The sequence below is a fragment of the Balaenoptera acutorostrata genome, chromosome 11 (genome assembly GCF_949987535.1).
Source record: "Balaenoptera acutorostrata chromosome 11, mBalAcu1.1, whole genome shotgun sequence".
In the NCBI taxonomy this organism is placed as follows: domain Eukaryota; kingdom Metazoa; phylum Chordata; class Mammalia; order Artiodactyla; family Balaenopteridae; genus Balaenoptera; species Balaenoptera acutorostrata.
In genome coordinates, this window is record NC_080074.1 from 17719142 (window position 1) to 17735333 (window position 16192).

Sequence of the window (16192 nt, forward strand, 5' to 3'; positions counted from 1 at the left end):
CTTTGTCCCAAGACCCAGTCTGAAGAAGCAGCACTTACCTAGGACATGTCATTCCCATGTCAGACGGAAAAGAAGCCGTAGCTGAACTATTTCTGTTTGTAGTTGTTGCTGCCATCATGAGTCAGATGCCCAAACCTGATGTCAGTGGACGTGAGGCAGTATAATCCTCCCATAGTCCCTGCAGGTAACATGGCAACAGGTGGAGAAAACAATCCTCTTATACGAGGGGAGCAATAAATGGGAGTAAGAAAATCTGTCACAATATCACTCATGTGACTGAAGCACTCATGTGATGTAATGAAAATGTTAAAGAACAATAATAAACATGTATCTACTACCAAGCTTAAAAAATATAACCACTACTTTTGGAGTTCCCTGTGTGCTTTTGTACTACTTCCCCAATTGTAACCATTCTCTTGAAATTTGTACTTGCTTATCATCCCCTTCTTCATATATTCCATTGTGTGACTCTCCCGCCATTTATCTTTTTTCTTGAGTTAATTCCAGTTTTTTTGCTAGTGTGAAAATATTGCTAAGGATATTCTTTTATTTGTCTCCTGGTGTACAAAGCAAGAGTTGCTTCAGGGTATGTACTTAGCTGTGGAATTGCTGGAATGTGGGGCATATGTGTCTTCAGTTTTAGTAGATAATACCAAATTGTTTTCCAACATGGTTGTACAGTTTACACTTGCACTAGTGGTGTTGTACGTGTTACCAGTTCTCATGTCTTTGTTCACATTTGAAAGTCTGACAACATCTAATTTTTAGTCTAATGGGTGTAAATCAGATTCTTTTTTGAATGTTCAGGGAAGTGCTTCTCAAACTTCCATGTGTACATAAATCACTTGGAGATGCTATTAAAAGCACGGGTTGTGATTCAGTAGGTTGGGTTATGCTTGGGAGCTGAGATCCTGCATTTCTCATAACCACCCATGTGATACCAGTGGTGCTGCACCGTGGACCATACTTTGAGTAACAAGGGTTTAAGGCACTCAAATAGACTTGCCCCTGTGTTGGCTCCACATAACACCTAAAGGATCTTTGGAACAAAATTGCTACATAACAGCATTTGATCTAGCCACTCAATCTAGGGTTTTTGAATCATCCCTGATATTTTTATTGACATTACATGAGCACTATAGATAATACATTTTTTTCATGTAGCAATTTGGAAAAAAAAATCCCAAGCCACAATGTTAATCACTGTACTTGTTTTACCTGCTGCAGATGCTTTTTTTTTTTTTTTTTTGGAAACTTCTGTTTTGTGCAAACATTGGCCATTAGCAAATAAAGTAGTGGATTCCTTTTTCCTAGAGATTGCTTGCTTTATAACTTACAAAGAGAATTGAGAATTTAAACCTAAGCTAACCTAAACTTTTAAAGACACTTTATTTTCGGCTATGTTGGTACTAGATTAAAATAACCTATTAGGTAGCTAAAGAGTAACCCATAAATATCTCCACTGGTATTCTTTAACTTAAAGCACCTAAAACCAGGGGAAACTTTGCCCAATTCTATTCACTTATTTTTTAAATTTTTAGTTGTTTTTACTCATTCATGGATGAATAACAATATAGAGCAACCCAACCAACTTTTTATTTAGTGGCATATGTGTACATTACCTATTTAAAATCAGCCACACAGTATTTTGATTGTAACCGTTATTCAATGAGTTTCTAAGTGATTTCTTTAAAGGAAGAAAATTTAAGGAGTCTTTAAGGGAGATAATAGACCTTGTCAATATGCAAGCATTAGAATAACTGATCACTCATTAACTGGATAAAATGAAGGATAAATAAAAATAAACACATTTTCCTCAGTGCAGGATGGTGGTATGTGGTCCGTGGCATGCACTGGTAGCAAGGTAATTCCTAGTACTTCCAAATTGCATTATTTAAAAAACAGATGTTAGGACAGAAACACCACTCAGACTAGCTTAAGCAGTGGAGATTTCTTGGCCCACATAATTGGGAAGAACAGGGATGGAACGGACTTTAAATAAATAAGACAGACATTCTCATCATGATGTCAGACCCTCTCATCATCTCCTAGCTCTGATTCTCTGTTTCTGTGGATCCTTTTCTAGCATAGATGAGCTTTCCTCCAAGTGTTAGTGGTGGTGGTGGTGGTAGTGGTGGTCGAGGGAGCTTTTTGAGGAGGGAGACAGAGTGACAGCTTCAGAACTATTTCATTCCAAGAGGAAGTGAGAAAACACCCTTCCAGAGGCCTTCCCCTCTGAAGTAGCCCTGTAAGTCATTCACTGTTTGCTCCATCAACTGTTTCCTTTACTGCCTTTACCACAAATTATCTCATTTATTTATTTGCTCACCTGATTGTTGTTCCTCCCCACTACAAAGAAAAATCCTTGAAGCAAGAATAGTGCCTCTTTTGTTAATGGGGCAACCCCAGGATCTAGTAGCCATTCAGGAAATAATAAGCCAACAAATATGTGAAATTCCAGGGTAGGACTCAGGCCTGCTCCAGGCACTTGTCATTATGTGGTCTGGAGGGGAGGGGACTGATCACTAGGCCTACCAGAACCTCATGGAACAGGGCAAGTGTGGTTTTACGTGGGAGATGGAAATACCATAAGCTGAAAAATTGGGGAAAGATGCTGAGGAAACAACAATAAAAATGTGTTTTTTTGTTTGTTTGTTTTATGCTCTTTAAGCGTAGTGTACCATTTCACCCAACTGCCCAGTCTTGTTGTATAAGGTTGTGCAGATCCTGCAGTGCCTGAAGGTGCTTGGCTGAGGGGATGGAGGGGGGCTGAAATCCAGCCGGAGACCCCATTCCTGTGGCTTCCTTTTTCCAGGAGGCACTGTTTTAAATTTACCCAAAGGCTCTATCTGGTCTCTGTACACAGTGGCCCTGTGTACAGAATATCCACCTCTCCATCTAACCTTCTGAAGAAAGAATACTAGGGGCAAAAGTAAGAGCTGGATGTGTCTTTGCACCTGGATCCTGCTGGCCAGCTCAGTGCAGACTATGTGCTTAACCATGTCCTGCAAACACTCTAAGAGAGATGACTTGTTTTGGGAAATTCCTCTTTTTTTAACCTTCTCCTCACTCCATTTTCCTACTTAGTGTTAGCTGGTCAATTTTCCTGAGCATGCTTTTTGAGCTGAATGGTGACTGAATGGTGATAATACATACTGTCATCTTTCTTTATTGTTTATCTACATTTCTCTGCATTTCCATTTTGATTATCCTTATAATTCTGCTTCAAGAGGAAGAAGAAATTGCCTATATCCATCACTGGCCCTTCAGTGGAATAGACTTGTCTTAAAGCTTTATCTCTGAGGTTTGTTCTGTTTTTTGTTTGATTAGAGATCTCTTTGGGGCAGTGAAATGCTCACTACTTAAAAAGAGGTGAATTGGTTGAAGGAACAGAAACCTGCTCAATCTGACTCATGTAAGGCTGCTGGGAATCTCATAAGTTCCAGACATACAGCTGAGCCCTTCTTACATGGAAAGTTCTCAGGCAGCGGTTCTGGCTTTCTTCCTCTTTGTGGACTGCTTGGGTTCTTCTTTGCTTCACTCTGGACATTGTTTCCATTCCTTTGATTTTCTTTAAACACTGCCTTTGTCTGCATACTGATCAGCCTGCAAGTGGCAAAAAATGGCAACTAGTACATAATCTCATTGGATTCTCTACAGTTCCACGGGATGTCTGTACTGTAATCACTTGGGGAGCTTAAAAAAAAAAAAAGGTTTATATGCCTCAAACTTATTCTGAGTCAGTAGGTCCAGAGTCCTAGAATCTATATTTTAAGAATATTCCCCAGCAGGAATTCCCAGACCCCTCCATAATCACAAGAGGGAAGAAAGGAAAGTGAGTGAATGATGAAATAGATGAACCAGATCCTAGTATCCACTTGTCCCCAACATAGCCCCTTTTCTTTTTCCCTTTGCCATTCCTTGTTATTGATCTTCCTATCCAAGGAGAGGAGATCGATAGTCTAAGAAATTGAAAACATATATTGAAGAATAGAATGGTTTTCATTAAAAGCAGCAGTATAGTAGCAACAATTCTTAGCCTAGCTTGGTGGGTGGGCAGTCCAGTTAGGCAGTGGGCCATCTATCCCTTATCAAATCAGAGCCAGTTTGTTGATCTTGGATGCTCTTATAAATGTAAGACAGGGCTGGGCATTCCTGAGAAACACCTGAGGCCTTAGACCCACCCTAATAACTTTGAAACCTTATGTACCTGTGGTGGCAGCTGTCCCAAGAGTCAGACTGTCTACCTGGGCAGGTGATGTATGACCTCACAACTTCAGTGCCTGTCACTCTCAAACCAGCTTACACAATGTGTCTGTGTCTTTAGTTCAGGATCTTTAGGGAGAATCTTGTCCATAACCAGCCAATCAGGAGCATACTCTGGGATTAAGGGTCAGAGCTGACTTTGAGAAGGGCATTAAGTGATAAGTGCATTGCAAGCTTTCTTTTGGTTGGCTTGCAAAATAGGATTAAGTGAATATTTGTAATCCCTTTTCATTTTGGTTATTTCTTAGGTAACAGAGGGATTATATTCCTAAATCAACTATAATGAATTTTTTGTATGTCAGAAACTACAAATATGACATCAGCCTAATTTTACATGTGAAGTAAATGCCATGTACCCTATTTAGGATATTTATCAAATAATTTCATGGCAAACATTATCATCGTTTCTTCATATTTTAATAACAAAATGTATATTATATTAAGTTGTAAATAAAGTAACATGGATTATTATTTAATATGTTTAAAATATAATGTCATATACTTTACCTTTGTTGTGCCTGCATATGTAAAGGGTTGTAGCAATTTGATTCTGCGACCTCAATATAAGTAATGGAAGCCATTACTTTATTTAATAACTTTGTCTATTTTAGAATTTCAGAGACATTTGAAGACTTTACATGGGTATTAATTACATAAAGTATGCAAAGATAAACATTTTTAACCAAGATAGAACACACAAAAAATCTGTATACTACATTTCTGTGTACAAAGCAGTTATGTGTTAAGCCCAAAGGGTATAATATCGTACATTAGGGTTGGTTTAAGAACGTGTTATTTTATACCTTTAATTATGAAGTATCAAGATAGTTAATCTGACTTTTAAAAATTATTTTATTTTATTTTTCCAGATCCAATCCCTCTGTGGAACTTCTAAACATCTTCTTTTAGTGGAAACGTTGTTTTCTACACAATGAAGTCAACATCTTAATTTAAACCAGCATTCATGTGGTTCTGATTCATCTGCTATGGTTCATGAAGCTTGAGCTCTAAGGCATACAGGGTCTTTTGCGATGACAATATGACTAATAGTAAAGGAAGATCTATTACTAACAGAACAAGTGGTGGTCCAAGTAGTGGAGGAGGTTTTGTAGACTGGACTTTAAGTTTAAATACAATTCAATCTGATAAGTTCTTAAACTTACTGTTGAGTATGGTTCCGGTAATTTACCAGAAAAACCAGGAAGACAGGCACAAAAAAGGAAACAGCATTTGGCAAGATGGGTTATCAACTGCAGCACAAACTTTTAGTAATAGATCTGAACAACACATGGAATATCACAGTTTCTCAGAGCCATCTTTTCATGGCAACAGTGGGCACACGCCATCAAGCTGTAGCCAAAAGTATGATGACTACGCCAACTACAATTATTGTGATGGAAGGGAGGCTTCAGAAACTACGGCCATGTTACAAGATGAAGATGTATCTAGAGATGGTGATGAAGATGTCATTGTGGAAGCAAACCAGAAATTACCAAAGGAGTCCAGTGGTGTCATGGCACTGCAAATACTTGTGCCATTTCTGTTAGCTGGCTTTGGAACAGTCTCAGCTGGCATGGTTTTGGATATAGTCCAGGTGGGTTTTCATCTTTGTTTAACTTCACTGTCTTTGTTCTTTAAAGTGCTTTGTGTCGGTTACTAATCTCAGACATTATATTTAGATTTAATTTATCCCTTAGTTAAAATGAACTGATGCTGACTTTGGTGAAGAAACTGCTATTTCTAAGTGTTTTTTTGTTTGTTTTCCTTTAGAAGTTCTAAGAGAATTATCTCATTCTGACCATAAAGTAACTTTTCATAAAATATTAAATAGTAAAGTAATTCCAAATTGGGTAAATCAGCTAAATGAATAACTCAATAAATGTTATATTTAAATACATCCTTATTTTAAAAATAAAAATTAATATATGCTCATTAAAATGAATTCAAACAATGCAGAGGATTAAATAAAAGATAAGTCTTTCCTATTCCTCATCTCCAAACCAAAACTCTCTTCCCCTCCAGAGGTTACCCTTGTTAAGAGTTTGCTGTATATACTTGCAGACTTTTTTCTATGCTTATATACATGCATATGTGCAGAGTCTTTTTTCAAAAATAAAAATGAAATGCTATATATATTTTTCTGCAGTTTATTTGCATTGCTTATTAATGTATCTTGGACATCTTTCCAAATTAGTAACAAAGATATTCAGCATTTTAAAAAGAGTGCTTGATATTTCCATTGTATATATACACCAAAATTTACTTATTCACTCTCCCATGCTGGTGCTATAACAAATATCCTTATAAATTTATCTTTACACACTTATACTAATTTTTTCATAGGATAGGTTTTAAAAATGGGATTGCTGGGTATTAGGGCAGCTGTATGTGTTTAAAATTTTTATAGGTATTGTCAAATTGCCTTTCAAAAAGTTTGTACCAATTTGTAGTCCTGCCATCAGTATATAAGTACTTTTATCTATCCATACCCTTATCAACATTGGATATTCTTGATCTTTTTCATTTTTGCCAATTGATAGGAAAATGTTATCATATTTTAATTAACATTCTTTAATTATTATTAATGTCTTAGCATCTTTTCATGTGTTTATTGGCCATTCTTACCTTTTCTGTGAATATTTCTTATATACTTTTTTGTATCTTTTATCCATTTAAAAAATAGGTACATTACTTATTGACTTATAGGAGTTCTTAATGTAGTATTATATAAAATTACAAAATTACCTATTATATAATTACCTTTCTAAAGTAGTAAATTGTTAAAAGGTGGCATTCTGTTACTATCAGTTTTCAATCATCAGTCAGAGAAAGCTTGGCTCTAGGAAAGGGTTAGAAACATTATCCTCATGTGCCTTTGTCTTTCGTTGTTTGCTCCCTAAAAGAAACCTCAGGTTATCTGTGACTCTAAGACACTTTTAAGCAGATAACATTTTTATGTAAATGGAAAACATACATAAATAGAAACCTAATTTTTCCACCATCAGATGGAGAAAAGTTATGAAAAGATATACTGTGTTAAGTATATTGAATTTTTGAATAGACTGTAATACTCTAGGGAGACCAAACCTATCTGTCCACCTGAAATATAATTTTTTCAAATTATTACCATAGTATCATAGCTGCTAAAATGAATATGCTGTTTTGGGTTGACTTTTTTTTTTCTTCATATACCAGTTATTCTGAAGAAACACTCAACATTTAGCTATAGGATGATAACATCTATAGGAAAAATATGTTAGAGTATAGATTATTAAGCAGAATATTTACATAGTTCATTATGTACCTTCCTCTGGTGCATGTTCACTTATTTCTTGATGCTATTTGAGAGAAGAGCACGTGTGTAATTGGGAAAAGTTCCTTTATGATTTTATGAACTTTAATACTGCTAGCCCTAAGGACTTTATAGTGTTAAACTTCAGTGTTAAAAATCATAAAGACATAATGTAAATGTTTTGAAAGATTTCATTTGAATGAGGTTTTTAAAACTTTTAAATTGTGAAATTTAAAACCTACGGGGTGAAAACAAACAGCTCAGTGAAAACAAAAGCATACAGCTCAGTGAATTTTCATGACACAAACAACTGTATAAAACCATCACCTGGGTCAAGAAATAGACTCTTACCTATACTTCATTAGTCTTCATTAGTGCTCCCTTCCAATAGCTTCCTTTTTTCTCCATCACCAAAGATAATCAATAATCTGATTTTTTTTTTAAATAATCTGATTTTTATAAGAACTTTTTTGTCCTTATAAGCATGTATTATTAAGCACCACTGCTTGGTTTTACTTAATTCTTTTCAAAATTTATCCAGTGGAAGTATAGAGTATATATTCTTTTATGTTTCGGTTTTTTTGGTCAACATTATGTAAGTTTTAGGAAACTGTTCATTTATTTTTATTGCTGTGTTGTAATCCAGTGTATAAATACATCACAATTTATCCATTCTACTATTTTTTTAAATCCATTCTACTATTTTTTTAATCCATTCTACTGTTGATGGACATTGGGCTTAATGGTGTTTCCAGGCTCTTGCTGTATGTGTGCATGCATTTCTCTTGGGTATATATGTAGAAATGGAATCTCTAGGTCTTAGAATATGCAGATATTTAAATATAGCATTTGTCAAATGGTTTTCCAAAGTGGTTGTACCAATTTACAGACTAATATAGCAGTATATGAGAGGTCCAGTGCTCTATATTATTGTTTATACAAGGTATCAGAAGTCTTTTTAATTTTAGAAATTCTGGCATATGTGGGGTGGCATCTCATTGAGGTTTTAATTGGGATTTTCCTGATGACTAATGATGTTTACTGACCATTTGGATATCATTGGTGAAGTTTCTTTGCCCATTTTCCTATTTGATTGCTTATCTTTGTCTTATTGATTTATAGGAGTTATTTGCATATTCTGGATGTAAGCCTTTTAGTTATATGTATTACAAAATTTTTTCCCCTCTGGCTTGCTTTTTTACTCTCTCAGTTGTGTGTTTGGATGAGCAGTTCTTAAGTTTTATACAGTCCCCTTTTCCCTACTTTGCTATGGTCTGTGCTTTTTGTCTCCTGTTTAAGAAATCTTTCCATACCCTGTGAATTAAGATATTCTCTTATAATAGCTCCTTGAAGCTTTGTTTTGCCTTTTACATTTAGATCATTCCCTACTGGGAGTTGGTTTTTGTATAGAGTGTGAGGTAGAGGTTATATTTTTTCCTTTCCACATGGATTTCCAATTGTCTCTGCACTGTTATATAACCAAAATATTTATTATAAATATAAATATTTGCCCATTTATGTGTAGGTCAACTTCTGGGCTCTCAATTCTGTTCCTTTGGTGTATTTATGTCTCTTGTCGTGAATGCCACACCATCATCATTACTCTAGTTTATAAATTTTGATATCTAGTAGAGAATGTTCTCTCTTTATTCTTCCTGAAGAGTGCTTTGGTTATTCTTTTCCCTTTGCATTTTTATGTATGTTTTAGTATAAAAGCTTGTCAGTTTTCAAAAAAAGTAGTAGCGATTGTGATTCAGAGATAATAAGGGGGAGAATTGACTCTACACTGTTTAGCCTTCCAACACAGGTATGTGGAATAATAGCCTCCATTTATTTAGGTCATCTTTAATTCCCCTCATTGATGTTTTACAGTTTCTGAACACAGGTCTTTTACATTTTTAGCTGGGTTCGTTCTAGTTATTTTGCTTCATATATCCCAGACTCAGAGCTAAAGAAGCCGGCAACCAAGAAATGCCAACCAGGGCAGACAAAACAAAACAAAACCAACAAAAGCCTGCTCGTTGTAGCTGAAGGACTAGGAAAGGGACACCCTAGCAAGACAAAACAGTTTTAGACAATAATTGTTCTACTCTAGCCAAACACTACAGAAAAAACCGTGGCCTCACCCACATCCACTTCAGCAAAGGCCCAGCGGGGAGCCTGGAGGGCATTCTGCTAAGTGAAATAAGCCAGATAGAGAAAGACAAATATTGCATGGTATCACTTACATGTGGAATCTTAAAAAAAAAAAGTCAAACTCGTAAAAACAGAGAGTAGAATGGTGGTTGCCAGGGCCTGAGGGGGTGAGGGAAATGGGGAGAAGTTGGTGAAAGGGTACGAACTTTCAGTTACAAGGTAAGTATGCTCCAAGAATCTAATGTACAGCATGGTGACTGTAGTTGATAATACTGTATTGTATACTCGATATTTGCTAAGAGAGTAGATCTTAAGTATTCTCACCAAAAAAAAAAAAAGTAACTCTGTGAGATGATAGATATGTTAATTAACTTGTTGGGGAAATTCCTTTCATAATGTATATGTATATCAAGTCATCATACTGTACCCTTAAAATATATTACAATTCTATTTGTCAATTATACCTCCCTAAAGGTTAGAAAAAATGAGCAAAATATACTGAAAGCAAGCAGAAGAAAGGAGATAATAAATATAAAAGCAAAAATCAATGAAACTGAAAGCAGGAAAACAGTAGAAAAAAGTCAGTGAAACGAACATCTGGTTCTTTGAAAAGACCAATAAATCTGACCATTTGTAGCAAGACTGACAATGAAAAAAAAAAAGAGAGAAGACATAAATTACCAAGATCAGAATGAAATAGGGGATATCACTACAGATCCTGTAGACATCAAAAGGATAGTAAAGAAGTACTACAAACAACTCTGCACACGTAAATTTTACAACTTAAAGTGGGCCAGTTCCTCAAAAAACACAATTACCACAATCCACCCAAAATGAAGTGGATAATTTGAATAGCTCTATACTTATTAAGGAAATTGAATTCATAATTTTAAAAACTCCCAAAAAAGAAATCTTCAGACACAGATAGTTTCACCTGAAAATTCTACCAAATGTTTAAAGCAGAGTTAACACTAATTCTACACAAGCTTTTCTGGAAAATAGGAGGGAACACTTACCAATTCATTTTTTTTTTTTTTTCAAACATCTTTATTGAAGTATAATTGCCCCACAATAGTGTGTTAGCTTCCGCTCTACAACAAAGTGAATCAGCTACACATATACAATACGTTCCCATCTCTCTTCCCCCTTGCATCTCCCCCCCTCCCCCCCTCCCCATCCCACCCCCCTAGGTGGCCACAAAGCACCGAGCTGATCTCCCCGTGCCATGCGGCTGCCCCCCACCAGCCATCCATTTTACATTTGGTAGTGTATATATGTCCATGACACTCTCTTACCCTGTCACATCTCACCCCACCCCCTCCCCATATCCTCAAGTCCATTCTCTAGTAGGTCTGTGTCTTTATTCCCGTCTTGCCACTAGGTTCTTCATGGCCTTTTTTTTTTTTTTCCCCTTAGATTCCATATATATGTGTTAGCATACTGTATTTGTTTTTCTCTTTCTGACTTACTTCACTCTGTATGACAGACTCTAACTCCATCCACCTCATTACAAATACCTCCATTTCATTTCTTTTTATGGCTGAGTAATATTCCATTGTATATATGTGCCACATCTTCTTTATCCATTCATCTGTCAATGGACATTTAGGTTGCTTCCATGTCCTGGCTATTGTAAATAGAGCTGCAATGAACATTTTGGTACATGACTCTTTTTGACCTATGGTTTTCTCAGGGTATATGCCCAGTAGTGGGATTGCTGGGTCGTATGGTAGTTCTATTTGTAGTTTTTTAAGGAACCTCCATACTGTTCTCCATAGTGGCTGTATCAATTTACATTCCCACCAACAGTGCAAGAGTGTTCCCTTTCCTCCACACCCTCTCCAGCATTTATTGTTTCTAGATTTTTTGATGATGGCCATTCTGACCGGTGTGAGATGATATCTCATTGTAGTTTTGATTTGCATTTCTCTAATGATTAATGATGTTGAGCATTCTTTCATGTGTCTGTAGGCCATCTGTATATCTTCTTTGGAGAAATGTCTATTTAGATCTTCTGCCCATTTTTGGATTGGGTTGTTCGTTTTTTTGTTATTGAGCTGCATGAGCTGCTTGTAAATCTTGGAGATTAATCCTTTGTCAGTTGCTTCATTTGCAAATATTTTCTCCCATTCTGAGGGTTGTCTTTTGGTCTTGTTTATGGTTTCCTTTGTTATGCAAAAGCTTTTAAGTTTCATTAGGTCCCATTTGTTTATTTGTGTTCTTATTTCCATTTCTCTGGGAGCTGGGTCAAAAAGAATCTTGCTGTGATGTATGTCATAGAGTGTTCTGCCTATGTTTTCCTCTAAGAGTTTGCTAGTGTCTGCCCTTACACTTAGGTCTTTAATCCATTTTGAGTTTATTTTTGTGCATGGTGTCAGGGAGTGTTCTAATTTCATACTTTTACATGTTCCTGTCCAATTTTCCCAGCACCACTTATTGAAGAGGCTGTCTTTTCTCCACTGTATATGCTTGCCTCCATTATCAAAGATAAGTTGACCATATGTGTGTGGGTTTATCTCTGGGCTTTCTATCCTGTTCCATTGATCTATATTTCTGTTTTTGTGCCAATACCAAACTGTCTTGATTACTGAAGCTTTGTAATATAGTCTGAAGTCAGGGAGCCTGATTCCCCCAGCTCCATTTTTCGTTCTCAAGATTGCTTTGGCTATTCGGGGTCTTTTGTGTTTCCATACAAATTGTGAAATTTTTTGTTCTAGTTCTGTGAAAAATGCCAGTGGTAGTTTGATAGGGATTGCATTGAATCTGTAGATTGCTTTGGGTAGTAGAGTCATTTTCACAATGTTGATTCTTCCAATCCAGGAACATGGTATATCTCTCCATCTATTTGTATCATCTTTAATTTCTTTCATCAGTGTCTTATAATTTTCTGCATACAGGTCTTTTGTCTCCTTAGGTAGGTTTATTCCTAGATATTTTATTCTTTTTGTTGCAATGGTAAATGGGAGTGTTTTCTTAATTTCACTTTCAGATTTTTCGTCATTAGTGTATAGAAATGCAAGAGATTTCTGTGCATTAATTTTGTATCCTGCTACTTTACCAAATTCATTGATTAGCTCTAGGAGTTTTCTGGTAGCATCTTTAGGATTCTCTATGTATAGTATCATGTCATCTGCAAATAGTGACAGCTTTACTTCTTCTTTTCCGATTTGGATTCCTTTTATTTCTTTGTCTTCTCTGATTGCTGTGGCTAACACTTCCAAAACTATGTTGAATAATAGTGGTGAGAGTGGGCAACCTTGTCTTGTTCCTGATCTTAGTGGAAATGGTTTCAGTTTTTCACCATTGAGGACAATGTTGGCTGTGGGTTTGTCATATATGGCCTTTATTATGTTGAGGAAAGTTCCCTCTATGCCTACTTTCTGCAGGGCTTTTATCATAAATGGGTGTTGAATTTTGTCAAAAGCTTTCTCTGCATCTATTGAGATGATCATATGGTTTTTCTCCTTCAATTTGTTAATATGGTGTATCACATTGATTGATTTGCGTATATTGAAGAATCCTTGCATTCCTGGGATAAACCCCACTTGATCATGGTGTATGATCCTTTTAATGTGCTGTTGGATTCTGTTTGCTAGTATTTTGTTGAGGATTTTTGCATCTATGTTCATCAGTGATATTGGCCTGTAGTTTTCTTTCTTTGTGACATCTTTGTCTGGTTTTGGTATCAGGGTGATGGTGGCCTCGTAGAATGAGTTTGGGAGTGTTCCTCCCTCTGCAATATTTTGGAAGAGTTTGAGAAGGATAGGTGTTAGCTCTTCTCTAAATGTTTGATAGAATTCGCCTGTGAAGCCATCTGGTCCTGGGCTTTTGTTTGTTGGAAGGTTTTTAATCACAGTTTCAATTTCAGTGCTTGTGATTGGTCTGTTCATATTTTCTATTTCTTCCTGGTTCAGTCTCGGCAGTTTGTGCATTTCTAAGAATCTGTCCATTTCTTCCAGGTTGTCCATTTTATTGGCATATAGTTGCTTGTAGTAATCTCTCATGATCTTTTGTATTTCTGCAGTGTCAGTGGTTACTTCTCCTTTTTCATTTCTAATTCTATTGATCTGAGTCTTCTCCCTTTTTCTCTTGATGAGTCTGGCTAATGGTTTATCAATTTTGTTTATCTTCTCAAAGAACCAGCTTTTAGTTTCATTGATTTTTGCTATTGTTTCCTTCATTTCTTTTTCATTTATTTCTGACCTGATCTTTATAATTTCTTTCCTTCTGCTGGCTTTGGGGTTTTTTTGTTCTTCTTTCTCTAATTGCTTTAGGTGCAAGGTTAGGTTGTTTATTCGAGATGTTTCCTGTTTCTTGAGGTAGGCTTGTATTGCTATAAACTTCCCTCTTAGCACTGCTTTTGCTGTGTCCCATAGGTTTTGGGTCGTCGTGTCTCCATTGTCATTTGTTTCTAGGTATTTTTTGATTTCCCCTTTGATTTCTTCAGTAATCACTTCGTTATTAATTAATGTATTGTGTAGCCTCCATGTGTTTGTATTTTTTACAGATCTTTTCCTGTAATTGATACCTAGTCTCATAGCGTTGTGGTCGGAAAAGATACTTGATACGATTTCAATTTTCTTAAATTTACCAAGGCTTGATTTGTGACCCAAGATATGATCTATCCTGGAGAATGTTCCATGAGCACTTGAGAAAAATGTGTATTCTGTTGTTTTTGGGTGGAATGTCCTATAAATATCAATTAAGTCCATATTGTTTAATGTATCATTTAAAGCTTGTGTTTCCTTATTTATTTTCATTTTGGATGATCTGTCCATTGGTGAAAGTGGGGTGTTAAAGTCCCCTACTATGATTGTGTTGCTGTCAATTTCCCCTTTTATGGCTGTTAGCATTTGCCTTATGTATTGAGGTGCTCCTATGTTGGGTGCATAAATATTTACAATTGTTATACCTTCCTCTTGGATCGATCCCTTGATCATTATATAGTGTCCTTCTTTGTCTCTTGTAATAGTCTTTATTTTAAAGTCTATTTTGTCTGATATGAGAATTGCTACTCCAGCTTTCTTTTGATTTCCATTTGCATGGAATATCTTTTTCCATCCCCTCACTTTCAGTCTGTATGTGTCCCTAGGTCTGAAGTGGGTCTCTTGTAGACAGCATATATATGGGTCTTGTTTTTGTATCCATTCAGCCAGCCTGTGTCTTTTGGTGGGAGCATTTAATCCATTTACATTCAAGGTAATTATCGATATGTATGTTCCTATTCCCATTTTCTTAAATGTATTGGGTTTGTTATTGTAGGTGTTTTCCTTCTCTTGTGTTTCTTGCCTAGAGAATTTCCTTTAGCATTTGTTGTAAAGCTGGTTTGGTGGTGCTGAACTCTCTCAGCTTTTGCTTGTCTGTAAAGGTTTTAATTTCTCCATCGAATCTGAATGAGATCCTTGCTGGGTAGAGTAATCTTGGTTGTAGGTTTTTCTCCTTCATCACTTTAAGTATATCCTGCCACTCCCTTCTGGCTTGCAGAGTTTCTGCTGAGAGATCAGATGTTAACCTTATGGGGATTCCCTTGTGTGTTATTTGTTTTTTTTCCCTTGCTGCCTTTAATATGTTTTCCTTATATTTAATTTTTGACAGTTTGATTAATATGTGTCTCGGCGTGTTCCTCCTTGGGTTTATCCTGTATGGGACTCTCTGTGCTTCCAGGACTTGATTAACTATTTCCTTTCCCATATTAGGGAAGTTTTCAACTATAATCTCTTCAAAAATTTTCTCAGTCCCTTTCTTTTTCTCTTCTTCTTCTGGTACCCCTATAATTCGAATGTTGGCACGTTTAATGTTGTCCCAGAGGTCCCTGAGACTGTCCTCAGTTCTTTTCATTCTTTTTTCTTTATCCTGCTCTGTAGTAGTTATTTCCACCATTTTATCTTCCAGGTCACTTATCCTTTCTTCTGCCTCAGTTATTCTACTATTGATCCCATCTAGAGTATTTTTAATTTCATTTATTGTGTTTTTCATCATTGCTTGGTTCCTCTTTAGTTCTTCTACATCCTTGTTAAATGTTTCTTGCATTTTGTCTATTCTATTTCCAAGATTTTGGATCATCCTTACTATCATTATTCTGAATTCTTTTTCAGGTAGACTACCTATTTCCTCTTCATTTGTTAAGTCCAGTGTGTTTTGAGCCTGCTCCTTCATCTGCTGTGTGTTTTTCTGTCGTCTCATTTTGCCTATCTTACTGTGTTTGGGGTCTCCTTTTCACAGGCTGCAGGTTCGTAGTTCCCGTTGTTTTTGGTATCTGTCCCCAGTGGCTAAGGTTGGTTCAGATACCAATTCATTTTAAGAAGCTGGTATTACCCAGATACCAAACCAAAGACAATGCAGAAAACAAACCAAAAAAACCCAAAGAACGTATAGACCAATATTTCTCCTGAATATAGACCAAAAAAATTCTTAACAAACTTTGGCAAATAGAATTTAGCAACGTATAAAATGAATTATACACCATGAAAAATGAGGTTTATTCCAGGGGTGCAAGTC

The 16192-nt window shown here is 36.1% G+C and overlaps 1 protein-coding gene across 5 annotated transcripts in view; it reads left to right on the top strand.

The window, feature by feature from the left end:
* The window catches only part of SLC41A2 (solute carrier family 41 member 2), a 147849-nt gene that overhangs the window by 19438 nt on the left and 112219 nt on the right, over positions 1 to 16192 (top strand). For all 5 annotated transcript variants that reach the window (XM_007165751.2, XM_007165750.2, XM_057556701.1 and 2 more), the window contains one exon: positions 5136 to 5860. In XM_007165751.2, coding sequence (XP_007165813.1) covers positions 5306 to 5860 — 555 coding nt within the window. In that variant the 5' untranslated portion in view covers positions 5136 to 5305. The remainder of the gene's footprint in view (positions 1 to 5135; positions 5861 to 16192) is intronic.